Source organism: Hypomesus nipponensis, chromosome 27 (genome assembly GCF_054491055.1).
Source record: "Hypomesus nipponensis isolate SF chromosome 27, ASM5449105v1, whole genome shotgun sequence".
NCBI lineage: Eukaryota > Metazoa > Chordata > Actinopteri > Osmeriformes > Osmeridae > Hypomesus > Hypomesus nipponensis.
In genome coordinates, this window is record NC_140387.1 from 12,184,288 (window position 1) to 12,211,856 (window position 27,569).

The following is a 27,569-nucleotide window of genomic DNA, read 5'->3' on the forward strand; positions in this document are numbered from 1 at the left end:
CTCTTTTCCTTCTCTCTTTCATTCCCCTGTGGAGCCCTCGCACGCACCTACAGTAAGGTCTCTCCATGTGTGTCCTTATACAAGTTATCCCTCATTCCCCCACTACATGTTCGTGAGGCCCTCTATTATTCTCCCTTAGTCACTTATGCCTTCCTCTTTATGTGTTGGTCCTCCCTCTCTCATGCAGGACCGTGCACAAACATGCATCTGTTCCTCATGTACACTTAACTACAGACATATTCACACAGTGAAAGTATAAATGTTTTTTTTTCTTCATACATTCCAATATCATGACGAAAGACAAAAGTACAATTCAAAAGAATGCATTAATTTGAGCAAATTTATTTAACAGCACATACTACAGTGGTTTAAGTATGAAGAACATTGTGTACAGTCCAGAAACTAAAGCCTTGGAATCCAACTGTCTGCAGTATTTAAAAAAAATGTTGCTATAAAAATAGAATAGCTAAATGATCAGAGTTGAGGAATAGAGTTGACACAACTTAAGAAAAGGGGACTGCTAAAGTATGATAACTAGGCCAAAAGGTTTTTAATTTTTTTGCAGTTAGGCAGAGAGTGAAAAATAAGCATTAAGACGACAGAAATATTAACTGAAAGACAGAAGGGATGTAGATCAATTCATGTCAGTCGCTTTGCATTTACATCAAACATCACTAGGTTGTCAAAAACACCCAACATTTAAGAACAAAAACTTACTATGAGGGTTTAATCCTCTTTATAAATTGGTCTCCAAATGTATTTTACTCTTAACACTGTGAATATCTGTATTATAGTTTAACTGTTTTCATAGTTTCTAGTTGTACTTCTATTAAGATTTGTGTATCACAGCTTTTGAAATGTTACGATATAAAAAAGAGGTATGGGGTTATAAGGTGTTCACTGTTGTATATCTAAAACACTTGCACCCTCTAGTGTAATAAAACAGCAGCCCTCTTGTACAAACATTGCTTCACCTAAACGGAGTAGGAGAAACCCACCCTTAGACAATTAACTCAAATCAGTTGTTTGTTTGTTTCTTTTTGGTTGAAGTTGGATTATTGGGAGGCTAAACTGATTCTAGTTCAGTGCCTTCACTAATTATTGAAATTAATTCGTTTAATTTGATCTACACTTCAAGAAATGTATATATCTTAGAAGAAACTCTGGCTTATATGATAGTAGATCAGTACTTTTAATATTGATTGCATGCATATTTCTGTAATATTTCTCATTGCCAACAATGGCATTTTTCCTAGTCCATTTATAATAACTGAAGTTATAAAATAATCCCTACACTATGCTTGTATAGTAATGGAATGGCTATATACTATGACTATATAATTGTCTGAAAGGACATTTCAGACTATTTCCTTTTCAAAAAATTCCCAAATTAATCATGCGCAAGTCATCCCCCTCAAAAAAGAATAAAAAATGGGATGTAAAAATGTGAAATCGCAGTCACTGGCCATAAAATTGTATATAGGTACTCAAATAACAAAAATCGTTACAACAGTCCTCAATAAGATAAATCAATCAATGTTTAAAAGAAAAGAATAAGGTGGGTAAAAAGCTAGCGAATAAAACATTACCAAAAAGCACATAAAAATAAATCCAGTGCATTAGTTAAAATTATTAAAACAACCATAAAAGTATATTTCTTTTGAGTATTTGCTTGTGAAAAGTTCAACTATTTCCACATTGAAATAAAAAAGACCAATAAATAACAGGCAAATATTTGATTAATAACGTTTGGACTCAGGCACAGTACAAACATGGTTTGACAGCTTTGGTCGAAATGAGCAACAGTTATACATAGATCCCGTCAAATCATCTTAGACAAATTGAGTACAGTGTACAGTACAGACTTGATGGTATGGCATCACTGACCAAAAGTCCATCCGAAACTAAATGTTATCCTCAGAGGGATCTGTCTCAACTGAGGAAAATTGATTAAATTCACAGTTTATTTGAATGCTAGTCAATACTGTAAGTAAAGACATTACATTAACTATACTTTAATGGGTCAGAGAGAGAAACCTGGAAAAATTGTGAGTAAGCTTGTTATTATTTTAAAATGTAAGAAAATTACAATTTACATTAAAACAGACAATAAGTTAAAACATTTTGTTAACATCACTAACCAAGCTATGTTAACAAGATAAATTAGGTTATTATCCAGTTGGTACCAGACAGTACATAACTGATCAAAACTTTGGATGAGTGTTCTATGGACATTCCTGTTCCAGACAAAAGCTTAACCTTGCATTGTACAATACAGCAATGGTTAGATACACTTCATTAAACCATGGGAAAATGTAGTTAATAATCCCATGGGATGAACATTGGTTTAAATTTGGTTAGTTAGGCCATATTGGAACGGAGAAAGATTAGTTTATTCATCTCCTCTGGTGTGACAAGCTGTCTCCTCTTCATGGCTAAGCTTTGCTCACACACACTAACACACTCATTCCGCACACCCACAGCAGGCACTGCCAGCAGCCACAGCGCTAGACGTGCCAGTCTGGGGTACTTGTCTCCCACAGCCGAGCTCCAATACTGGAAAAGGTCTGGGGAGCCCTGTAGGAGGGGCTCGGCCAGGTACTGGAACATCTCCTGTCTGATCTGGGTCTGGCTGTCATCGCTATCTGAAACCGCACATGGCAACAACCCTGAGGGTACCCGGGCAATGCCGCCAACACTACTTCCCTCTGTGGCCTCAACCCGGCTTTTTTTGGGTTTGGACGGATATTCGCCATCCCGTTCCTCACCCCCAGACCCTCCACAGCTACCAGTGCCACTGAGGTTGGCATCTCGGGATTCTGTAGACATCTCACAGGCCCGAGCAATAATGTCCTCGTGTTGGTAAGCAGGGACGGCACGCAGCTTTAGCTGGGGATCCAGAACCATGGCTACCTGGTGGGCTCGCTCCACCTAAGAAGTCAAGTTTCTTTGTGGTTAGACCCTGGTCAAACTACTTTATGAATAATTCATTCCAGTGTTGTATTTGTACAAAGCTAACCTACATAAAGCTGAGGGGTAGAGTATTCCCCAGATGGAAATTGCATTTTTACAACACAACTGCACAAGTACAATACAAAATCTACACAAAAACAAACAAGTAAAAAACAAAGTATCAGAATATTAAAATGAATAGTACAATGTACATTAGTGCAAATACAAAGTGGTTAACAGTAGTCATTGGCATGCCTAGAAAATGCTAAACATGTCCTTGGCGTGCAACATGGTGTCTGTAAATTAATCTGTAAATCCATGGTATAAATCCTAGTACCTTTCATTAAGATTACGGTCCACTGTGTCTGGGTAGTGAGATGCAACAGTAAAATGGACTTCTATAACACACAATCCAACTGTAGCCTGCTTTCACACTACTACCTCAGCACACAACAGCGTAGAGATGGCACTCACAGACTGGTAGAACATTATGAATTTAGTGTACTCAGTAAGAAGTCAACTTTGGCCCTTCTTGCATAAGGCATCAATGTTTCTTGCCCACTCCAGCCTATCAACCCTTGGGGAGACCCCGTACTTCTGACCACTCACTCAGGTGTGCATCCCTCAAGTCTTACAAATTGTGGTGGATTGCAATGGAGTGGACAAATGAAGGAAAGTTTTTATGCAAAACGTTATTGTAAATGAATTATTTAATTCATTGTAAATGTACTCAAAGCTAGATGTTAAATAGACGTTTAAAAACACTTAACACTTTTAAACTTGGAAACTACAGTAAAAAGGTCATTTGAGTTCTCAGTGAAGCCCTGTTTAATGGAAATCCAGTAGAACTGAAATTCAGTGCTCTGAGCATGTAACCTGACTCGCCAGATGTTTTGTTACCAGGGATACACAATCTCTTGTCTGAACATTGGTATTGGACAATATTTAACGTGTTGACAGTGACAGATGGCTGAGCGGTGAGGGAGTCGGGCTAGTAATATGAAAGTTGCCAGTTCGATTCCCAGCCGAGCCAAATGATGTTGTGTCCTTGAGCAAGGCACTTCACCCTACTTGCTTCAAGTCGCTCTGGATAAGAGTGTCTGCTAAAATGACTAAATGTAAAATGTGACGTGTGGTTTGACATGTTTGAATGATTCAATTAGAACGTGTCTTTATCATTGAAAGATGAGATATAACTTTATTCATCCCTGAATGGAAAGTGCTGTGAAAAAGGTTGGCATTCTTCAAACAGCGCTAGAATGCGAAATTATATATTTTAATTATATATTTAACCTATTTTTTCATATTACGAAGTTAGTGTTGAAGAAGTCACTCAATTGGGGGGGGGGGGGGTCAGTAAAGTAGGCATTGTGGGAGTTTGATAAGCATCTTTAATTTTGTTGGCTATACTAGTTTTGGTCAAGCCACCACTAATTAACAAAGTACCTTGGTATACCTTAATTATGCAATAAAATAGCCACTGCTATTAACAAACATATCGCTGCTGGTAAGAAAATCAACAAAAACAGCACAAAGCAGCATTTTAGCTATGTATTGTACATGGCTTTGTGGTGTTTTTTTAGGGCCAAATTAGGTCGGTGGTGTGCCCCCCTGAGGTTGCAACGTTAGCCAGGCAGGTTTTGCACAATATTTGACACTGCGCGGCATCTTTATTAAAGGCAAAATTGGCAAAGTGTCTGTAATGTCAGGTTCTTTAGAGCCTGAGGCCATTGTACAGGTCAAGGTAAAGTGTGACGTGCAAAACTGTTCTTTTGTTTGTGAACTGCCTTACTCTCACGTGTCACGTGACCAAAGTGAAATCGCAGCCTTTGCGATTACAAAATCTTGTTGTCACATCGCGACATTATCGCAAATTCAATTAATCGTTCAGCCCAAATTTTTACCTTAGAATTGACCCATAAGTTGCAGACAGGGACGTTGTTACTGACATGTAACAGATGGTTAAGCGGTTAGGGAATCGGGCTATTAATCAGAAGGTTGCTGGTTCGATTCCTGGCCGTGCAAAATGATGAGTCCTTGGGGCAAGGCACTTCACCCTACTTGCCTCGGGGGAATGTCCCTGTACTTACTGTAAGTCGCTCTGGATAAGAGCGTCTACTTAATGACTAAATGTAAATGTAATTGCGGGTGCACCCTATTCTTAAGCAGTCCGAGAGGTATAACATAGATCATATTGATCCACCACGGCAAAACAATGTTCACGACCATGTGACTTCTTCCCCAAAAAACATTCTCTTCAAGTCATGTACTATGACAGCTCATCCACCACTTAATAAAAAAAAAATGACCTATTTTGATGGAACCGGTATGGTTGGCTTGTATGTGCATCATCGTATTTGACAGCACTTTATTAATCGTAGGCTAGGCGTTTGTCCCTGTCTTAATGCGATGTTGTTTGAACCAAAACAACGTTTACAAACGTGAATTAATCTTACTCTGTAGTCTGTACTTTACTTGAGGCCTTTTGCGGGCATCTGTGGGAGTGGGAGCACTCGATGGTCACTTAAAAAATCGCCTGATATCCATGGCTGATTAATCCATTCCGAACAGGTAGACTAATCCACAACGTGTATGTGTGTACATACTTCGTGGATCCTGATTGGTGTCGCCGCCACAACCGCAACGCATTGATTGGAGGGTCACAGACCATACAGCGCAGATGAAATTATTCAGACAGCGTTTATATGTTAAACAATATGAATTGTAGTCTTTGGTGTTTTAAAATTACACCAAATTTATTTCAGATTATTCCAACGGCAGAATACGAGGCGCAGGGAACGTAGATGTGCGTAAACTCGCATAAACGCTATTTAGAGGTGGATAAACGCCATTTCCGCAATTTAGAGGTGGATAAACGCTATTTCCGAATTTCGGGAGGTGTGTGAACGGCGTTTACGTGCGTTTAGCCCCCACATCCCTGGACATTGTTTTAAATAAATAGTATTAACCAATACATTATCCAGCAGCCAAACTTTTTAACATGTTTTTTGTGCTGGGAAAATGGAGGATAGATTGATGGATTTAGGTTTGTTTTGCAATTGCAGGCTACTGTTATAACATCAGCCTAAAGATTTTATATACAAAACTACCATATAGCCATAAGTTTAAAGTAGGCTATGTAGGTTTGTATCATTATGAAATCGTTGCTGATCATTGTGTAATGCATACATTTATTTTATTTAAGTTGATAATCTATAAATGTACATATTGAACTGATAATGGTAAAAAAAAAGGCATCACGCCAGAAAGTCTGTGGTGAATCATCAATTTCCGGTTGGGTCAGTGTTACAGAAACATCTGGTTAAGCAACAACGCGTGCTAAGCCTGACAGTTAGTCTGCCCCGGATCAGGTTAGTTTTGCAGCATAAGTTGCCATAGTAACTGAATTCAAACTACATAAGTGAAAAGAACGTTGTAAAAGTTTTCATCATGCGGTTTTCATCATGCTTTCTCTGAGATCAGAAATAACGGAGACAAAAAAGGTCCAAGCTTAAAAGCAGAACACCAAACTATACTAGAACACAGTATAATACATTTCATGCATCCAGACATATTTGTGTGGTACATACCTTGAAATTTTCCTTGAGTGCCTCCAGAAAGTAGTGGCAGAGCTTGCTTGCCGTGCCCGTCCCAGCCTCGCCGGCCTTTGAGGTAAAGAGCTTTTCCAGGCGCAGGTAGACAGGCAGCACCTGCTGCAGGGTGGGCCTTCTCTGGCTGCTCAGTTCCAGGGCTGCTAAGCGCAGGGGAGCTAACAGGAATGCTAAGGTGCCCAACAGGTGCTTGTTGAGGCCCTGCAGTAGTGGGGCAGTGGCCTTGCTGCGGCCATAAGCCTCACAGATCTGCTCAAAGTGGGCATGTACTTGGAGTAGGGCCTCAGCCGTGCGGTCCCAGCATGGGGGTGTGGGGCACTGGGCTGGAATACTGGAACCAGAGATTGAATCTTCAGTTGAGGGGTCTTCACATAGTGAAAGGCTAGTGGATGTGGCGATGTCTCGGCAGGTAGCAAGGAGCTCGGCAAGCTCATGGAGCCCCCGTGCTTGGAGGCTCCGTTTCCCTAACACGGCCTGGACGACAGCACCCAGTGAGCATCCAGCACACTGCAGACACACCCTCCCTCGTCCACCACTACCCAAAGTTAATCCCCCAACTCCTGTGGCCCATACCCTAGGTTCTATCACGTACACCGTGCGGATATCTGACATCACAAACTCCGACAGCACGTTCTGTACCCACTGATGGACCTGCTCTGGACCTTCCCTCAGGTCTGCTTCCTTCACACCCAGCACGTAGCGCTTTAGTCGTACCCCCTCAGCCTGGTAGGCAGTCAAGATGTAGCAGGCGTCTGGTCCAATTGTCTGGGAATGACAGGTGATAGCAATACCCAGAGAGCAGTTGGAGCCCAGAGCACATGTGACCTTTACCTTGACCTGGTTGAACATGCGGGGCAGCTGGCAAAGTGCCAGTGTACTCATGTTTCCCAGAGTATCACGGGTGGAGTATGCACCATGGCGGGCACCACTGTCAACCAGGGTCTGGGCCAGTTTCCAGAAGTCCTTGCTATTGAGCACATTAAGCAGGTTAAGATCAGAGCACATTACCCTAAGAAGACGCTCAGCCACCTGCTGTTTCTCCTTCTCAGGTAAAGTATTGTTCTCTGCAGAAAGAAGAGAGGGAAAGACAAAATGAGAAATGGAACATTCATTAAAAGAATAGATGAGAATGTGGAAGGACAAAGAAAGAAAGTGGAAGACACAAGACAAGAGTTAGGAGGTAGACGCTCTGGATAAGAGCGTCTGCTAAATGACTAAATTTAATTCTCCCAAATAAAGTTCAATGAGTTCAAATGTAATACTAACGATTAATGAGGTTTCGTTGTGTTGGCTGAGGTTGACTGTGAGGCTGGACTTGTACTTCAGTTTGGACCTGGGCTTGGGGCTGAGTTGAATTCCATTGCTGGTCCAGTGATGCCTGGCCTGGGGATATCTTTGGAGAATCCACTTTGGTGTGGTTCTCATTATCGGCTGTTGGGACAGAAAGATGAATTGTGCTAAAAGATAAATAAACCAGTTACTGTAAACTGAGAGCCAATGGGTTGTTGGAGCCACAATTAACTTTACATTTGCGGCTCTCTATATCCATGCCGGACGAGAAGGCTAAAGTATACCCCAAAAAACGTATTTTTGAATTGCCAATTGAAAGGTTGTCCAGCAAGTACGCCCTTGTTTGATGACGCCTATAGCAGTGTTACTCATTGCATGTTTCGCGAGCCTCCTGCGGCTCGCCATGCTTTCATTTGTGGCTCGCATGGCAGTAAATAATATGGTCATTTGACCTAACGTGAAAATAGGTGGGGCAGCCAGAAATCTGTCCCAATGGCTCTCTGAGAGCACGCTGCAGTTCCATCTTTCACCACAAATTTACATCAGAAAGTTGTGAGGCGCTGTAGAGCTAGGGAGGGCTCAGAGACAGGCTCAACCTGGCACTTTATACGCACATTATAACAACAACGCTAGCTTAGCTGAGGTTATTTCCAGCTTATATATATAGTGTTATATACAGACTGAAAATGGAGTCAGTCTGTATATAAGTTACAAGCAACAAATACAACATGAAGAAAGTAAAGGAAATGCATGGATGCTTCCGCTCATCCCAGCATTAAGGTGTTCCTTATTTGTTGTCACCAAAATTACAAATGTTTAGGGATGACAGATTGATAAGCAGACAGACCTGCTATTTATGTCTGGATGTAACTTTTGATACATGGATTTGAATTACTGGCTTATTTGGACTGAAATAGAATCATCCCTTTCTTGTAAACACCTTTGTTCGAATAATTGCGGTCCGACTACAATCCGATCAACACTTTAGATAGATAACTCTATCCGAGTCGGTTGACAATTCGGACCTTGCATGCTTGTAAACTGTGAATTGGGCTATTAAGTAGACTCTGCGTCTTTGCGCATGCGTGAGATCCCACCGTCCTCCCTCCCAGGTCGTGACCTGGAAGTCGAAAGAGACAATAATTTGTCGCTGCTGGGAGCAGGCCCAGCAGAAACTAACCAAACGCGAGCCAATAGCGCCGTTTGCTTTCGCAGTACTCCTATTGTCATCATGCACGAAACGTAGCTTCACCTTGCTTTCCGTTCGCCGTCTTTCTTGAAATGTTGATGTTGTTGGTAGTGGTGAAAAAGTCAAGCGGAAAGGGTCGTATCACCACTGCGCCACGTATTGTACTGGGATATGACATGTTTTCGGCCAATGATTCGGTTTATTCACTGCCATATATATTAGGATAATAACAGCTGCCCCCAAAAATTGCATTGTCTGAATAAAGCTAGATTTGAATTGATACCATCATGGAAACGCAGTGACAGTGGCTCTCATAAAAAAAATAGTAAAGACCACTGGCCTAAAGCAATGAAAATCTGGCTAATCCGTAATGAGAAGTTTTTGAAGGCCTAGTCTACACAGCAACAATTATAGCTAATAACCTTCCAGTTGTATATACTGAAATAAAGTATCCACTTAAATAATGTATTTCTCCTAGATAGCTGGCTTGCATTTCACCAAAACAGAAAACCATGCTCACCTGCCCGTATTATTGGCATCCGCAATCTTTTACAGAGTCCGCTTGTATTTAATGAGTTTGTCATAGAAAGCGGTGCACATTGTAGGACTATTTAATTTTCACAAACCACTCATCATATACACAGCATTTCCACTCCTCACAGAGGCGTGAGAGTGAACTGAAAGTGCATTGTAGCTAATAACATTCCAGCTACATTGAAAAAAAGTATCCACTTTCAATATTATCTTTCTATTAGTTAGCTAGCCAGCATTTCATCTTTAAAAACAAAAGTTGTTCAAGAGCTTCGTGGACTATAGGCTAAATAGCAAAGCGCTATTTAGCCTATAGTGCAGCTCAGCACTATGTGTAGTGCCAGCTCAACATGGCTGAAAGAGTTTCATCATAAAACTGTCTGAAAATAATTTTGGGGGATTTTGAAGAGCTTATCCAAACAACCTGAAACGCGGAACTGTTCTCCCTTGGGTTCTGACACAAACACCTGCAAAATTTGAACTTTGCACAGTGCCTGGTTCTCAAGACACACCGAGCACACCGGCGACCAACAAGGCAGGCAAACAGCTAGACCTCATCTTAACATGTAACTGTATCACTGACTTAACCTCTGTAACCCCACTGCACATTTCTGATCACTACTTTAACCAATTCTCTGTCTCTCTCCCTCCAACTCTTCTTACCTCCCCTCCCCTTTTAACTTTCCGGCGCAACCTCCGCTTCCTATCCCCATCCCAGTTCTCCTCTATTGTAACATCCTCCCTCCCTCCTATTGACAAGTTCTCGTCCTACCCCACTAACACTGCCACCAACACCTTGTTAACCACTTTAACTGCATCACTTGACTCTCTGTCCCCTGTCAACCAGGCCTGCACGATCTTCTCCCTCCTGCCCGTGGCTTACGGATGTTATTCGTGAAGAACGGTCCACCCTTCGGGCAGCTGAGAGGAGATGGCGCAAGTCCAAAGACGGTCTGGACCTTGATAAGTATCACTCCCTCCTTAAATCCTTCTCTTCTCACTTAACTGGTGCTAAAACCCACTACTTTCTGAACAAAATTAACTCTGCTTTAAACCCCGACAAACTTTTATTCTACCTTCTCCACCCTTCTTAACCCCATCTTCTTTGGCTCTCAACGAAGGCGGTCGCATTTTCTCCTTCTCCTCCCCTGACCTTCCCTGCTTGGCTTCTATCGTATTGTCTAGTCCTGTGTCTTGTGTCTTATACTGAGAGACTCTCTCCGCACCGCTCTCCGAACTAAAAATCATAGATTTGATCAGCTGGTCTCTTGATGCAACCGACATCATCTTGGGTTCGGGGGAACCTGACTGTCCTGACGTTCGCAGCTGGCTACTCGATGGATGTGTCAGGTGTCCAGCGGCGCTTTCCATGGAGGACAACAAAGAAATCGACCTATTTGGATCCACGATTACAGGCTTTTGCTGATTGGATTAAGCGCTGCCCTGGAATATCGAAAAATTAAGGAAATGGCTACAGCTGTAAAAAAGCCCCCTAAGGCTGGCCAACATAATTGGACCGCCGGAGACCGGTGGAAAAAGGAGTAGACGTGCAAATTGGAATGCGGATACTCAACCAAACAACCCCAATCTTATCTGCTTTCGGCACCCTAACCAGCACAGGCCTTGGCCAAGGCCATTGCTGGAACAACAACTCCCCTGAAGAGCGCTACAGCGAGACATCTCTTGCATTCCCTACCCCCTTCCAACAGACACCTGAGGATTGTTGTCTCTGTCTGGGACCTGATTAAGGTTGTCTCCATGGCAATATAATCTGCGAACGAAAACGTTGATTTACCACAGACACTCATTTTCTCATTCTCCCTCAGTTCAATATGAAGGCTACATTTATAGAAAAACAAATTTAAATACATAGGCTACAACATTTAGCCTAATGCATTGAATGTATCGCTATAGGTAATTTGTGATTTCAAATGTTTAGCATCAGGCATATAGGCCGATATCTTAATCTAAATTATCCCGTATAATTTTCAAATCAACATTATTGTTAACAGTAGCCTACAATTCCAAAACAAACCTAAATCCATACATCTATCTTCCATTTTCCCAACACAAAAACCATGTAAATGTTTTCTAAAAAGTCAATTTAAATGTGTTTAGAGGGTGTGTTTTTATAATCAATGAAGTAAAAGTTTATAAAAGAGGACCTCGACCTACGTAGCCTATTGTTCACGTTAGTCATGCTGTGTCATTTTATTTTGATGTAGTGGTGGATGAGGGAGCTGCTTAAAGGGAACGTTCTTTTTGGAAGAAGTCACGTGGCCATGAACATTTGATTTTTGCCATGTTCTACCTCTCTGGCTGCTTAAAAACAGGGTCCACGCGCAATTCGCTTGACTACTTAAATCTGACTCGAATTAGTAGGATTGCGTGAGCTGAAATTGACCTTTATGGAACCGCTTTAGCCCCACTTGACTTGTTAAGATAATTCAAGTCAGGTTTGGGACTTATTAATGTTGTGAAGATATATTATGAAGTATATGCAAGGTATGAAAATATTAAGGACACCATCCAAAAGTTACCCCTTCACACCTATCTGTGAACCAGTTTGGACAACACCCAGGCCAAGGACCTGACCAATGAACTATCTTACTTGCCTCATGACACTTCCCCTTTATTTGGATAATAAATATAAATACCAATAACAAATAATCACTCGCTTAGTCCATTGATACAGTAAGTCCAGAAAATGGATTGGCATTCAAAAAGGATCCCGTGAGATTCAACATGATGGGCCCTATTTTGACAATCTGAAACGCAAGTATCAAATTGCAAAGCGCAAGTAACTTTGTGGGCGTGACTCCAGCTTGGTTGCTATTTTGGCGGCGGGATAAATTACTTTGCGCCTGGCGCAAATCTAAAAAGGGTTGGTTTGAAGTAGCTACATTACTAATGGGTGTGGTTTGAGCATTACGTGTAATAAACCAATCAGAGCATCATCTCACATTCCCTTTAAGAGCAGCGCTTGTTCCATGGCAAATTGCTATTATAACGGAGGATTTGCCAGGCGTACGCCAGGAGCGGTTCACAGCCGAGGAGACCGACGTTCTTGTCAGGGCCTTAAAAGATAGAGAAGTGACATTGTATGGGAAAGGCAGAGCAGTTTTCTCATTGCACTAAGTTGCCCACTCCTGCTGCTCATTCAAATTATTATTCTTATTTTTACATATATATATTTTTTAATTGTTATATTTTTAAATTGTTTAGTTCTTGGAATTAGTTTAACTAATGTACTTTTGTACTTAATTTATACCCGTATATGTTTACTGTTTGCACCTTCCTGCCACAGTAAATCGCGTATTTGTGTAACATAGGCTACATGGCGAATAAACCGAATTCTGATACTGATGGGCATGGGAGAAGAAACCTAACCAAATTAGCTTCGGTTAAACAGTCATGGGAGGAAGTTGCCACAGTTGTTACAAATCAAGTTCACATACATAGAAATTTCTTATGAAAATCGTTTTGTAATCATTGAAGAAATGTAACACGCCATAAATCAAAACAATGTAACGTAGCTTCGCAGAAAGAAGACTGTGGCCTCACCAGCAGTGCGCACGGACCAAGCTTGCGCCCTTAAAATAGCATCTGAATAATGTGCCATTGATTTTAGACCACGTTTGTCCTGGTCAGTAGCGGAATTTATTTTACGGAAACTGCAAGATAGCACCAGGGAACGTTTGCGCCGGAACACGCCTCCTTTTTCGCTGAACCGCCCATGGGAGCGCAAGGTCATTTCGACGTGCGTCTGTGGAGGGAAAAGTTGGCTTTGCGTCGAGTGAAAACTAAAAATGACACTTGCGTTGACTAAGTCATTTGCGCTGGGTGCAAGATAGGGCCCGATGAGTCAATGATCAGATTAGCCTCTGACGTAGGCTCTATCTCTGTCCTGGTTCTTCTGGACCCAGCATTTGACACTGTGGATCATTCAATCCTCATACGAACATATGGAGAATCTCTGGTACGAGACTCCAGTGGTTTAGATCGTATCTATCTGACAGACTGTCCACTATGATGGCTGCTCCTCCAGGAGATCCACTGTAAAATACGGAGTACCACAGGGTTCTGTCCTAGCCCCTCTGCTATTTTCTCTCTACATGCTGCCTTTAGGAAACATAATTAGAAGCTTTGGAGTACATTTTCACTGCTATGCAGATGACATCAAGCTATACATATCCCTAAAGCCTGGAGAACTACTACACGCTCTGGAAACGTGTGTTTCTGGGATAAGAACTTGGATAACAGCAAATTTCCTGCTTCTCAATTTGGATAACACAGAGGTGCACATTTTGGGAACTAAAAATACAGAAAATAATTTATCAAATCTCACCTTAGACCTAAAAGGCATCCAAGTCTCCCAAAGATAGCTAGTCAAAAATCTAGGAGTCACAATGGACCAGACCTCTAGTTCGAGTACCATATTAAGCACATTACCAAAATTAAATGTTTTCATCTACGTAACATAAGAAATTTCCTCTCAAAGGATAATGCTGAAAAAACTAAAATATGCATTTGTTACATGCCGATTGGACTACTGCAATGTATTATTCTCTGGCCTCCCAAGTACCTACATAAAACATGTACACCTGGTGCAAAATGGTGCTGCTAGAATACTGACCAGAACCAGAAAGTGTGATCATATAACATCTACTCTTCTCTGTACACTGGCTCCCAATCCAAGCCAGATCAGATTTCAAAGTCATATTACTAACTTTATTTGAAAAGAAAGCATCTATATGTCTGCATAGGTATCATATAACTTGAATTTACTAATAAAGTAAAGCTCTTATTGTATATTGTTACTATTATTGTTTCTTTGCTACTTGGAGACAACGTTTTTTTTCTTCGTATTTTAGAGTTTCTCATCCCTGGAACAGATTTCAAGTTACAACCGAGGGGGCTGGCGCTGTCTTAGTGTCTAGGGCTGCATCAAATACCCTTTTTGGTCTGCTAAATTGCAGCACTAATTCTAGTTTCTCCTTGCATTCTCCTATTCTTGTTCTCCTCTCTCTGTCCCCCCTCCACACACCCCTCCCCACCTCTCCTGTGGTTTGGGGGGTTTGAGCTGTCAGCATCTGCCTGGTTGTCGGTCTGCCAACGTTGGACCTGGTCGCCAGTTGACATCGAACTCCCTGACGGACAACAGCGAGTTCCTGGTCCCTTCCCTCATCCACTTGCCTGTGAGTCCTCCAGCCCTGTAGCGAAAACTGACATTTACCAACTCTGACCAAGTTGAACACTGAAATTTGGTGTTTCAACACCAATTGACACTTCCCTGTTGTATGACTATGTTTAGTGTGTTCTGTAGCTCTCTTTCACCAAGCGTCTCTGGAGTAGGGGGTCCTTCACTGAATTGCTCCTCCCAAGGTATCCTAAATTTTTTCTCTTTCTAGTGAGTTTTTCTGGGAGTCCATTGGTTGGTTGAGGGGCAGTTCTACGGGCGTACGTGAAGCCCTCTGTGACATGGCTTGTAAAAAGGGCTAAACAACTACATTTTGATTATTTTGTTGTTGTTTTTAGTGATTGCAACACTTTTTGGATGATTCTGCAGAAGAAACCAAATGCAATTCTAATTGCGACACTGAGATAACCAAACTCAGTCTCATCGCGGATTAATAGGAATACTTTCACGAAAGAACCTTTTGATCGTATTACACAGATTTGTTTACTACAGCCAAGATTCAAAGGTCCCATGTAGTGCTGTCAGTTTAACGCGTTATTAATGGCGTTAACGCAAACCCAAATTAAAGGCGTCAATTATTTTATCGCGCGATTAACGCTCTTTTTGGCCTAGCAAACTTTGTAGTTTTTTTCACATGCTGTTGCAACAACTACCGACGTTAGAAAAACTACAACACCACACCGGATCTAGCTAGACCGGAAACAAAACAACAGGCACGCCAAACACTCGTTTGGCTTGCGAGCTGGCTAAAGAGTAGTAGCAGAGCCCGTTTACGGATATTAGACATTCTCTGGTAGTAGGCTAACGTTATGTTTTGAGTGGATGACGAGCGCGAGATGCCGAAATGGATGCCAATAAGATTCTGAATGGAAAGTTTGCTTTTAAAAAGTTGCCAAATGGTTCTATTGACAAGACCAGTGATCTGTGTGTTTTGTCGTTGTAAACTGAGCTATCATCGCAGCACGTCCAGTCTGAAATACCACTTGATGGCCAAGCACACAGCTGATGCGAATTCTCTGCCCCCTCGTCAAAGCCAGGCGATTGCAATGTTGTTTTCAATAAAAAAAATATTTGCACAAAGCAATCCGAACCACTTTTCTATGTTGATAAGAGCATTAAAATTTGAAAAAAGATTGGGACAAAAAGAAATCAGGGACATTTAGAATAGATAAAAATGTGACATTAATGCAATTAATCGCGATTAAATATTTTAATCGTTTGACAGCACTAGTCCCATGACATGATGTTCTTGGATGCGTTTATATAGGTCTTAGTGGTCCCCTAATACTGTATCTGAAGTCTCTTTCCCAAAATTTAGCCTTGGTGCAGAATTACAGCCACTAAGAGCAGTCCCACAATGAGCTTTCCTTAGGATGTGCCATTTCTGTGTCTGTAGCTTTAAATGCTATGAGGAGGAGAGAGGCGGGGTTAACTGCCATGCTTCAGTCGTTTGCAAGCCATGTTGTTTGTCGAAAAAAAAACAATATCACTTTTGCAGGTCGTAGCTAACTTTCTTATTGGCAGGCCTAATTCTCTGGACGTGCAAGCAGAGAAAGGGGAGGTAACCTTTCCTCTTATGACGAGATAAGAGGAACATTTTCAAATTGGAGCGTTTGAGCTTTTATTTTCTCAAAGGCGGATAAGAATACCCAGGGCTTGGTTTACACCTATCGAAATTTCTAGCCACTGGAGGACCAAAGGTAGGCTAGGGGAACTCATTTATGTTAAATAACCTTCTAAAGTTACATTTTCATGTCATGGGACCTTTAAGTGGTGCTTTTGACCCGCAACTTCGACACACCGGCGACTAGCTATATTTCTTACTTGTAACATTGACATGAAGTAATTTATATTATGTGTGTTTTGATTAGACTACACGTAAAACGAACTCCTGTTAGTTTACCACCAGACATTCCCGTAATTAAACAAAGGCCTTGATTCTTTCTCCTTCCCCCTTCCCGCTCTTTCCATCTGACCCATTACATGTTTTGTTTCAAGTGTTATCCCATCAAACTCTTACTGAGGCCATTAACATATCGCCATTACCGTTAATTATATTTCAAGAAATCATTGTGTAAAATATTTACTTGTATATTCTGATCCCTCATGTTATTTGATCCGCTCTACACTTTGAACAGATTCATTCCTTCAGACAAGATTGTTTATTACATATTAAACCTGGGTTTCCCTGGTGTCCTTACTCAATATCAGGGTTGTGCCCCCCTCTAACTAAATAACTGATAATAGATCAAGTATATTTATTCTTAAACGAGCAAACCCCGCTACAAATGCAGAATTTATTTTCTCCCTTGTCACTTACACTTAGATATTTCTCCAGATTCTCTGAATTATTTAAATATATTATGCAGTGTGGATGCGATATTCAAAATCTTCACAATTTTATGTTTTATAGTTCCGCAATATGTGGATGTAGATATGTAGATAGGTTTTTGCAGATTGATGAACATCTGCCCATCTTTACTTCTGAGAGACTCTGCCTGTCTAAGATACACTTTTTATACCCAATTATGTTACTGACCTGTTTGCATTTTACCTAGTTAATTGCAAATGTTCCTCCAGCTGTGTTTTTGTGTAACACTTTCTTTTTCCAGCCCCTCTATTGCCCCTGTCCCAACTTTTTTGAGACGTGTTGCATTCATCAAACTCAAAATTACCAGTTTTTTCCTTAAATTTTCTGACCTGAGTTTAAACATTTGATGTTCTCAATGATCTATTGGGAATGACATATGGGATCAATCTAATCATTGCATTCTGTTTATATTTACATTTTACACAGCGTCCCAACTTTTTGGGATTTGGGATTGTATAAGGTCATGATCATTGATGGTGGAATCGGGTCACATTGTCCCTCCATGCCTCCCTACAACTACCTCCTGCCAAACCATGTAAAATGTTTTGATCCGCCTGAACTTCGATTATGCCAAAAGATGCATTCAGTCACTCCAAACCATATGGTAAAAATAGTCTGATGAGACAAAGGTTTACATTTTTGTAAAAGATTCTAAAAGAAAATACAGCTCATCATGAGTGGAACACCATACTTCACCGACTGTGAAGCATGGGGGTGATAACATCATGCTTTGGGGCTGCTACTCTTCAGCTGGGTCAGGAGCTCTTGTCAAGATAGACGGGATCATGAATTGTCTTGATGCGCAGGTTTAGAATCCACAGAAACATTAGCAAAAGTAGTTATCTAAAAGTTCTTGAATCAGAGGACACTGAATGGCTACTATTTCCAAGTATATATTGAGCAATTAGCCAGCCATGCTAGAACCCTAACTAGCATTTCAAAAAAGAACCAGACTAGACAATGCAAATCACACCCTTTGACTTTTGTACTTTTTATTTGTAACTCTTATCAAGTAAATCTCTCTTTCCAGGTGCTCTTCACTCACCAGCGTGGGACTGCATGTGCTCCAGTAGGTTGTTGTAGAACTGAAACTGGATGCCACAGGCTCCACATGTGTATGGTTCTAAAAACACAAGACCCAGAATAGTGTGGCTGGTTTAAGAGCTTAAAACACAAAGTGTCAGTGGACCAGCCCATGTCAACACCCCACAGATCTAAGACCATGCCTTTACCAGGTATGTAAGGAGAAAGAAATGCCTGCTAATAAATACAACCAAACCTACTTTATAAAACACTTTCACTGATGTTCATAGGTATAGTTTTACACTTTATATTTATAGTAATGGAGTTTGAACTCTTGTAGTAAACTTTGGTGTACAAATAGATTGTTGAAATACATTTGTCTTTACTGATACATTTTCTCCATACTTTGGTATGCCTTATGTTCTGATTAAGTATAAGTCACCGAATACTGAGTGTTTTGTACTGAATTGCTGTTATGACAAAACTAAAGCTTGATTTATACTTTAATGTAAAGGGTCCGCGGACACCGCAGAGAGCCCAACAGGGCCGCACAGCCAGGCCACAAAGACTGCACCAGCTAAAAAATCTAAAAGTGTGTAACTAGTGCGTATGTCAACCGCAGAGCCACACATATGTTGATTGGTTGGATGGCGGAGGGAGGGTTTACACAGTAGTCAAAATTAGACTTCAGGTATCAACAAAGACGACACATCCTTTAATTTCACTAGTTCTCTCAAATGCGTCATTCCACAAAGCTTTTTGCGTTGTCCCAGATGACTACATAGTTACTTCTTTTGCTACACCAAAAGGCTGCACAACTATAAATGCTGAGCAGGTCTCCGCACACCAGCACATTACATTACGAACGCAGACCAGCACAAGTATAAACCAAACTTTACTCTTAACATGCCAATATTCAAGGCTCCAAATCTAGCTTCCCTAATCAAATATTACTGTCTCAGCAAAGAATGTAAGTTTAAAAATAAATGCAGACTAGAGAACAATGACAATTGAGGTTCAAAATAATGAATTAATTTGAACTAGCCATAAATGTTTCATGGGAATACTTAACTACCAAAAAAATTAAGGAATTGAACGTGTGAAGAAGCCAGCATGGGGTATCAGACTCACTCTGTGATGTAGAGAAAGAACCAGCCACCAGGGGGCTTGGAGTACCTGAGAGAGAAAGAGAGATAGGGAGGTTCAGAAAAAGCAAGGTTTCAATTATTTTTAACATACCGTATTTCTTCTATCAAACGCCACCCTCAGATAAACACAGCACCAAAAATGAACATTGTGTAATAAACGCTGCCCTCAATTAAATGCTGCACCGAAAAAAAAAAAAAAGTGTATTTAATTGGTTATATTAAAACACAGTATTTATTACACAAGTACATCACAAGTGTACAATATAGCGGGGTAGCTGACTTCACCCTTTGAAAAATTTGCCTTTCATCAACCCAAAGTTTGCGTGCTACAGATCTGTTGCGGCTGGTGAGTGCTTTCTGCACAGCTTGCTGTTTGAAAGCTAAAGTGTAAGAACGTTCAGGCATGCTGCTTCAGATTTATACACAATGTAGACACACAAGCGGCTTCAATTTTATACTAGGCTTTGTGTTTGACCTACTTATCTATTTTTTGTTTGTCTATGGCCGCACTGCATCTACAACACACTAAATCTCTCTTGCTAATTAAACGCTGCCCTCGAATAAACGCTGCAGCGTTTAATTGAAGAAATACGGTACATACAAACATGTTACCTACTGTAATGCTCACCACTTGAATTCTGTGAACTGGTGATGTCTACCAAGCTGGGTTGCATTGTGCTCTCCATTTTTCGGAGGAAGGGACCATCTGTAAGCAACGGACAGAACAGCCAAGATTAAAGTTTAGTGTGAAATGTGTACATCAAATCCCAGTTAAGGTTTAAAAAATCCTTTAAGATATGAACATTCTGCCTATTTATGAATTTGTAGGAAACCCAGGCATCCTCCATAGGTTGCCTGGTTGTGGACTTTAGGTGCAACAATCACAAAGATTTGATTGACAGAATTGGCGGCTTCAGGAGAGGGGATACATACTTTCTAAGTGACAATTTGGTTATGGGCTGTAAAGAACAAACTTTATGATTTTTATTAGATTTTCTTTAAAAATTATTTTGCCAACTCTCAGTATCTTCGCTGAAATCGCGATTCCAACAGTACTATCTGTAAACAAAAAATATGTCCGCAAAAACGTAAACAAGTTTGAAAGGTATTTCTGGAAAACGGACTAATATAACAAGTTTACTAGAAGTTATCATTATGTGTCAGTAACATAGTCCCTGTCTGAAGACAAGGGGGTCATGTGACCAGCTATCTACACTAGAACTAAGGAAAACCGCCTTGCGCTTATCCACTCCAATCGTTTAGACATTTGAATGGGAGAGAGACTTTATTAATCTCATAGGGAAATTGTTGAGACTTGGGAGAAGCTGGCTCTGCTCCATTTTGCTCCCTTCAGATCAGACCCCCGGACTGATAAGTAGTGATGGGGGAAACAAAGCTTTCCGAAGCAACGAGCTATTTGACACAATTGTGTCGAAAAAGTATCACTTTTTCAAAGCGTTCAATACATCTTCTCCATAGGGACATCTGTTGGTCAAATTATGGTATGGCGACTGTATCGAGCGATGGAAGGAATTAAGTGACGTCAAGTCCTCGAGACTCACAATCGTGATTGACAACTGGATAAATAAAGGTTATGTGTCGATTTGTTAGTGTCAAATATATGTTAGCATATATCTTGTTGTATTATGGGATGCCTGGGAGTACAACGGTACTGAGGAATGGTTTGCTTGACCCGATGTTAGTTTCCTCAAGGATCACAATGACTCTTGCTTAGAGACTTGCTGCTCTTGTGGTTAGTGGTAACTGATTTACATTTTTGGACTTGCTGAGATATAGCTTAGATATAGGTTGTGTGCTATCTGAACTGTCTGAATTGTTGTGTTTGGTCATTTATCGATTATACTCAATGCCACCCAAGAAAAACCAACATTATGTAGAAGGGATGGAAGAGATCAAACAGTCTCTTAACTTCATGTCTGGCGAGATAAGCAAGGTGGCTACACAACCCAAACTGCTGGGACTAATGGAGGAAGTAAGAGAGTTGAAACTAGCAATCAAGGAGAAAGACAAACTAATCGGTGATCTAGAGCGACGCCTCGATGATTTGGAACAATATTCTCGGATGGATGACTTAATCATAAGTGGGCTTGCAACAAGACATCAAACTTTTGCCGGTGTGGTAGACGGAGAGAAAGGAGAGGATGCCAACACGAGCGAACAATACTCTCTGGAAAGAGAGGTTGTCCAGTTTTTTCTAAGCAAAAATATGGAAATACAAACTGACATGATCTCAACCTGTCATAACCTTCCCACAAATGATAAGAAAACCAAGCCGGTAATTGTCATACGTTTCGCCAACAGAAAAGCCGAAACAGAATTATTGAGGCAAGGAAGGAAGCTGAACGAAATTGATCCTGAAAATAACTTTTTCAATAATATACAAATAAATTGTGAATATTATACTGATGAACAATTCAATGTCAAGGTAAAAATTGATAAAGCAGTATCTATAATACACTTTAACAGTAGAAGCTTAAATTCAAACTTCTCAAAAATCAAACAGTGTTTACAACAAATTGAACAAAAAATGACAGTTATAGCAATCTCTGAGACTTGACTCAATGATGCTCAAGCTGAGATGTACGAAATAGAAGGATATGAGATGTTCTTTGTGAACAGAAGGGGAAAAAAGGGAGGGTGAGTTGCTCTGTACATTGACACTAACTACAGGAGCAGAGTTGTGGAAAATATGTTGCTTGTTAAAGATAAAGTTATGGAGTGTGTTACTGTAGAAATCGAGATAGAGAGAGCAAAAAATATAATTATAAGCTGTGTGTATAGAACCCCGGGTTCTTGTATTGAAACGTTTACAGAAGCATTAGTGGGGTTGTATGATAGTATAAACAATAAGAAAATGGCCTTTGTTTGTGGAGATTTTAATATAGATCTATTTAACCCACTTTACCATAATACAATAACAGAATTTATTAATGCAATATATAGTATGAGCTTATAACCCGCCATCATGCGTCCAAGTAGAATCACTACACATAGTGCAACTTTAATAGACAATATATTTACCAATGTTATTGATAAAAAAAATAACAAGTGGACTTCTAATTAATGATGTAAGTGACCATCTGCCGGTTTTTGTAACCATACCATTCTGTAAGCAAACCAATAAAGACATACAAGGTAAATTAATAAGACATAAAACCAAGGGTGCAATTAACTATTTCAAAGAAGATACTATAAAACAAGACTGGAAAGAAGTTTATGTTGACGATGTAGATGAATCGTATGATACATTTATATCCATATTAACAACTTCTTATGACAACAACTGTCCTTTAGTAAAGAAAATGGGGAAACAGAAATTTGCTGAAAAACTGTGGTTAACTAAGGGAATCCAAAAATCATGCAAATGGAAAAATGCATTATATGAGCTCTAAGAACTAAAGAAGCAGAGCAAGAATATAAGTTATATAAAAACAAACTGACTAATATTATTAGAAATAGTAAGAGGGAGTATTATAGTAAAACATTGGATTATAATAGAAATAATATAGCAAAAACATGGAAAATATCAAATAAAATAGTAAGAAATAACGTTGGAAGGACAGGATACCCATTTTATGCCAGAGAATAGTATAATTATAAGGGATAAGCAGCAAATTGCTAATTAATGTAATGGTTATTTTGTCAATGTTGTCCCCAGTCTGGCTGGGGAGATTGTAGGAATTGATAGGAAAAGTAGACCGGAAAGGGAAACGGGTAATGTAAATAAGCACTCCATGTTTATAAGAGGAACAGATGGAAAAGAAATAATTGATATTGTTAAATCATTTAAAAATAAGAAGTCAACTGACTGGAATGATTTGGATATGTCTGTGGTAAAACAAATTATCGAGTGTATTGAGAAACCCCTGGTACATATATGCAACTTGTCTCTTCAAAAAGGTTTGTTTCCTAATAAAATGAAAATCGCTTAAGTCATACCTATATATAAAACTGGAGATAGACATACATTTTCAAATTATAGGCCTGTTTCTTTGCTTTCACAGTTTTCAAAAATATTGGAAAATTTATTTTATACAAGATTAAATGATTTTATAATAAAATACAACATATTAAATGAAAAACAATATGGGTTTAGAAGTAATAGAACAATGTCACATGCATTAATATAATTTGTAGAAAACATATCTAACGCAATAGAAAATAAACAATATATAGTTGGGGTATTTTTAGATCTTAAAAAAGCATTTGACACTGTTGATAATGACATCTTACTTGAAAAATTGAAACATTATGGCATAAGAGGGGTAGCTTACTCTTGGGTAAGTAATTACTTAGAGAAAAGAAAACAATATGTCCAAATGGATAATAGCAAGTCACAATTGGTGCAGGTAACATGTGGGGTTCCCCGAGGTTCTGTGCTGGGCCCATTGCATTGCCCATTAATATTATTTGCCGATGATAAAAACGTATTTTGTTCTGGTGACAATCTGAAACAACTTTTGGATACTATGGATAAAGAGATGGTAATACAAAAAAAATGGTTTGATTCGAATAAACTATTCAATATAAGTAAAACTAAATTCATTGTATTTGGTAATCGTGCATCCAATACAGTAGGTAAATTCATGATTAATGAAGTTGAAGTAGAGAGGGTGTCAGCTATTAAATTTCTTGGAGTAATTATAGATAATAACTTAAATATCTTATACTAAGAATTCCAAATCAATTGCAATATTGTACAAGGTTAAAGATTTCTTAAATGAAAAGTCATTATACACTTTGTATTGTTCCCTTGTGCTACCATACATTACTTATTGTGTGGAAGTATGGGGAAACACTTATAAAACAAACACCAATCAAATTTTTAGGCTTCAAAAAAAAGCGATACGAATAGTAAAGAAAACCACCAATAGGGAGCCAACAAACTCCCTTTTTATGGAATTAAAGGCTCTCAAATTTAAAGAATTTGTAGACCTAAAAACATTACAAATCATATATAAAGCAAAAAAACATCAGTTGCCAGAAAGTATCCAATTGATATACTATTTAAAAAAACTCCAACAGACCAGTACTGTAACAAGACCCTCTCACATTTACATTTGTTCAAAACATTTTCAGCTCCTACCGGAAAATACCGAATTTTCATCAGATTGTGTCACATTTATGCATGCACTTTCATAACCTTGCTGCAACTATGTCGCCATTTCATACGGACTAAAAACTTTGCATGTGCATGGAGTCAAATGGCTGAGCGGTTAGGGAATCAGGCTATTTCTCAGAAGGTTGCTGGTTTGATTCCGGGCTGTGCAAAATGACATTGTGCCCTTGGGCAAGGCACTGCACCCTACTTGCCTCGGGGGAATGTCCCTGTACTTACTGTAAGTCGCTATGGATAAGAGCGTCTGGTAAATGACTAAATGTAAACTGCTCCTTGACCTTTGCAGATTCTCATATCTTTTTATTTGATAAAACTGGAATTATGTGAAGTAACATATCCATGTTTTGTAGGTAATTTCTTATTTTAATTTGTGCCGTTTGAACCCAGAAGTACATTTAATCCGAGAAGTAATGCATGGTACAGTCAGTGTACTCTCTTTTTTTCTTGTAAGGCTGCACTACAATTAAAATGACCATAGCTTATAATGGAACTTATGTTCACATATTATTTGAATTGAAATCTGCTTCATCACCTAATGCTATCCAGTTTACCCAGCAGTGTGGGAGTATTCAACTTTTTATATATCTTCATAGCATACTTTCTGGCAGAGAGGGTGGTGGAGTCCCAAGTGTCTCACTTAGCAGTGAGAGACACTGCTAAGAGTTATAGAGCTTCTTTTGAGAACATTTTGTATTATTGCAAATGGGTATTTAGTATAACATTTGCAGGGCATGACATTAGCACCCGCCCAATGCGGGTAGTATTTGGCTGTGGCAGGTAAAGCAGTCACTCTTACTAGCCACTTTGGAAGGTGGAATTCTACATATCTCTCGCTATAAGATTTTTTATTGTAGTCTTCTCAAAATAAAATAATAAACTAATTGCAGAGTTCTCAAGCCTCACGCATTGACCGTGAGACACGCATTTCAACCAGCACGTATCGTTTCCCCGTGTTAAACAAATCTCAGCTACCGTACGTTTGTTGCCTAGCAACATAGATGCGCGAACACACGCAAAAGCTCATCTCGTGGGGCTTTCGATAAAACTTGAGGACCCTGCTCAGTGCAAGGCAAGGATGTGGCGGTAGGCTACATAACAGGTGTAGGAAAACCTGGAGGGAAGACAAAACTGGTGATTTAAGTGAAACCGACAATAAATAGACTAAAATAATCGTGTTGTTTATAAATATTTAACTGGACAAAAAAAAATTCTGGTTAGTTCATATATTTTCAATACATCTTTACAACCCGTTATATGCAATGAGCTAACGCTAATCTTTGTCTTTGTCTTAATCGGTTGCATATGTTCATACAAAAGGAGCTTTAAACACTTATAAAGGCCGATTTATACTTCTGCGTCTCCGTTAACGGACAGACGCACGCACGGAGTCGGACGGACTGGTGGAATTTATACTACTCCGTTGGCTCTGCGTGTTGAAAACAATTCACCGCCAGAACAGTAGATGACGCTGCACTGCGATGCTAGCTAGGTTATCGAAAGGTCGGAGCAGATGAACAAATGAACCATTTCATCAATAAAATAAGCACATTGCAACTACACTGCCCATTTCTCATCACATTTTAATTTAGATGCTGATTTACATGTACTGTTTAGCTGAAATAAGAGTTGTAAAAACTTACAATGGCGGTCAAAGGATTCTGTTCTCTTGTTGGTCACGGCAACCCCGCCCCCACCCCTGACACAAACGGTTCTTAATACGGACCAATCATAGCCAAGGGGTATCCTTAAAAAGACGCACGGACAGACGGACAGTCAGGAAAATCAGAAGGCGCACGCAGAGCTCTGCGAGGGCTCTGCGTGGATACGCAGAGGCAATTTTTTGACGGAGGGGGGCGTTCCTCGTGTGCGTAAAAACGCAGAAGTATAAATCGGCCTTTAGAGCTGAAGATTTGGCGACACACAGCCTACATTTTATGTTGTCTTGATTCTGGATGTTTACAATGGTAATTTACATTTGAAAGGATTGTAAATCTAGTTCTTCAAGTGAATTGTAGCAAATCGTAGTCAACTTTAATCAAATAAAACTTAATTTCCCAACAACAAAATTGTGGCTAGTGAAATTGCTGAGTGGCTAGTAACTTTGGAAAACCACAAGCCTGAGTGGCTGGTGAGCAAAAATTTTAATGTCAAGCGCTGAACATATGACAGCAGCAGGAGACATTTTTGATCCCATTTGAAGGCTTTATGTTTTTCTTACCCATTTGACTGGAGTTGTATTTGTTGGTGTCAATGGTCCCACGCTGCGTCAACCTTTGTTTTTTTATTTCAAATGAGCGACCTATTCGGAAGAAGGTGATCAGAATAACAGGTACGGAAAGTTGTTCTACTGGTTTACTTACCTACTATTGCAAAAATATGTTATTTATCCAATAAAACACGTTTGATATATTGGCACCTTTGGTAAATATGAGCAAAGAAGGCTGTGAAAATGTGTCTTTATTTTAACCTTTTGATCTTTTTTTATCACAAAGGTGTGCTGCTCTCATTGATATTAAACAATTGCAAACACAACTCAGGTTTATCTAACACCAGAAATATTTGATATCTATATGTGTGGTAGTGATGTTACGCTCGAAACCGTGCTCATGAAGCGGTATCTTCATATGTGGCCATCCCTTTCCCAGTTGCACAAGCATGTCCCAAAACATCATCCCCTGGTCTACAATATCAGTAATCATTTATTCATTTAGCATACTTCCTCTAAACTTTTTTGATTGATTCCTTACTTTAGAGTTTAAAGTAAGGACCAATCACACAATCTCTTAGCCTGTAGGACAGTGCTCTTACCACTAAGCCATAGGACTCAACCTACTTGAAGATTTGAATAATGTTATCAGAATCTAGAACTAACCAAATTTATTGACAGTTTGCAAAAACACAGAAAATATTTGTTAGGGGGCTATATATATATAAGTGGTGGGCATAGATTTTTTTTTTTATATCTAGATTGACTCACTGTAATATTGAAATTAATCTAGATTAAAATGGCTCATTTGAATTCCGCTGAAGGCATTCAGAATATGTGTGCTACCCTAAAAATGACTAAAAGTAAGACTTTGAGAACGAGTTTCTCAAGCCAGGTGAGCGAGGACA

General features: G+C 39.7%; 1 protein-coding gene across 6 annotated transcripts in view; it reads right to left on the reverse strand.

Annotated features, from left to right (window-relative positions):
- Positions 1-322: 322 nt before the first annotated feature.
- Positions 323-27,569, reverse strand: part of znf618 (zinc finger protein 618) — a 59,932-nt gene continuing 32,685 nt past the window's right edge. For 3 of the 6 annotated variants that reach the window (XM_084693664.1, XM_084693667.1, XM_084693663.1), the window contains 7 exons: positions 26,674-26,754; positions 19,932-20,021; positions 19,299-19,343; positions 18,190-18,267; positions 7,830-7,994; positions 6,543-7,627; positions 323-2,931 (listed from right to left, as the gene is read on the reverse strand). In XM_084693664.1, coding sequence (XP_084549790.1) covers positions 2,362-2,931; positions 6,543-7,627; positions 7,830-7,994; positions 18,190-18,267; positions 19,299-19,343; positions 19,932-20,021; positions 26,674-26,754 — 2,114 coding nt within the window. In that variant the 3' untranslated portion in view covers positions 323-2,361. The remainder of the gene's footprint in view (positions 2,932-6,542; positions 7,628-7,829; positions 7,995-18,189; positions 18,268-19,298; positions 19,344-19,931; positions 20,022-26,673; positions 26,755-27,569) is intronic. The other 3 variants (XM_084693665.1, XM_084693668.1, XM_084693666.1) reach the window with 3 other exon arrangements.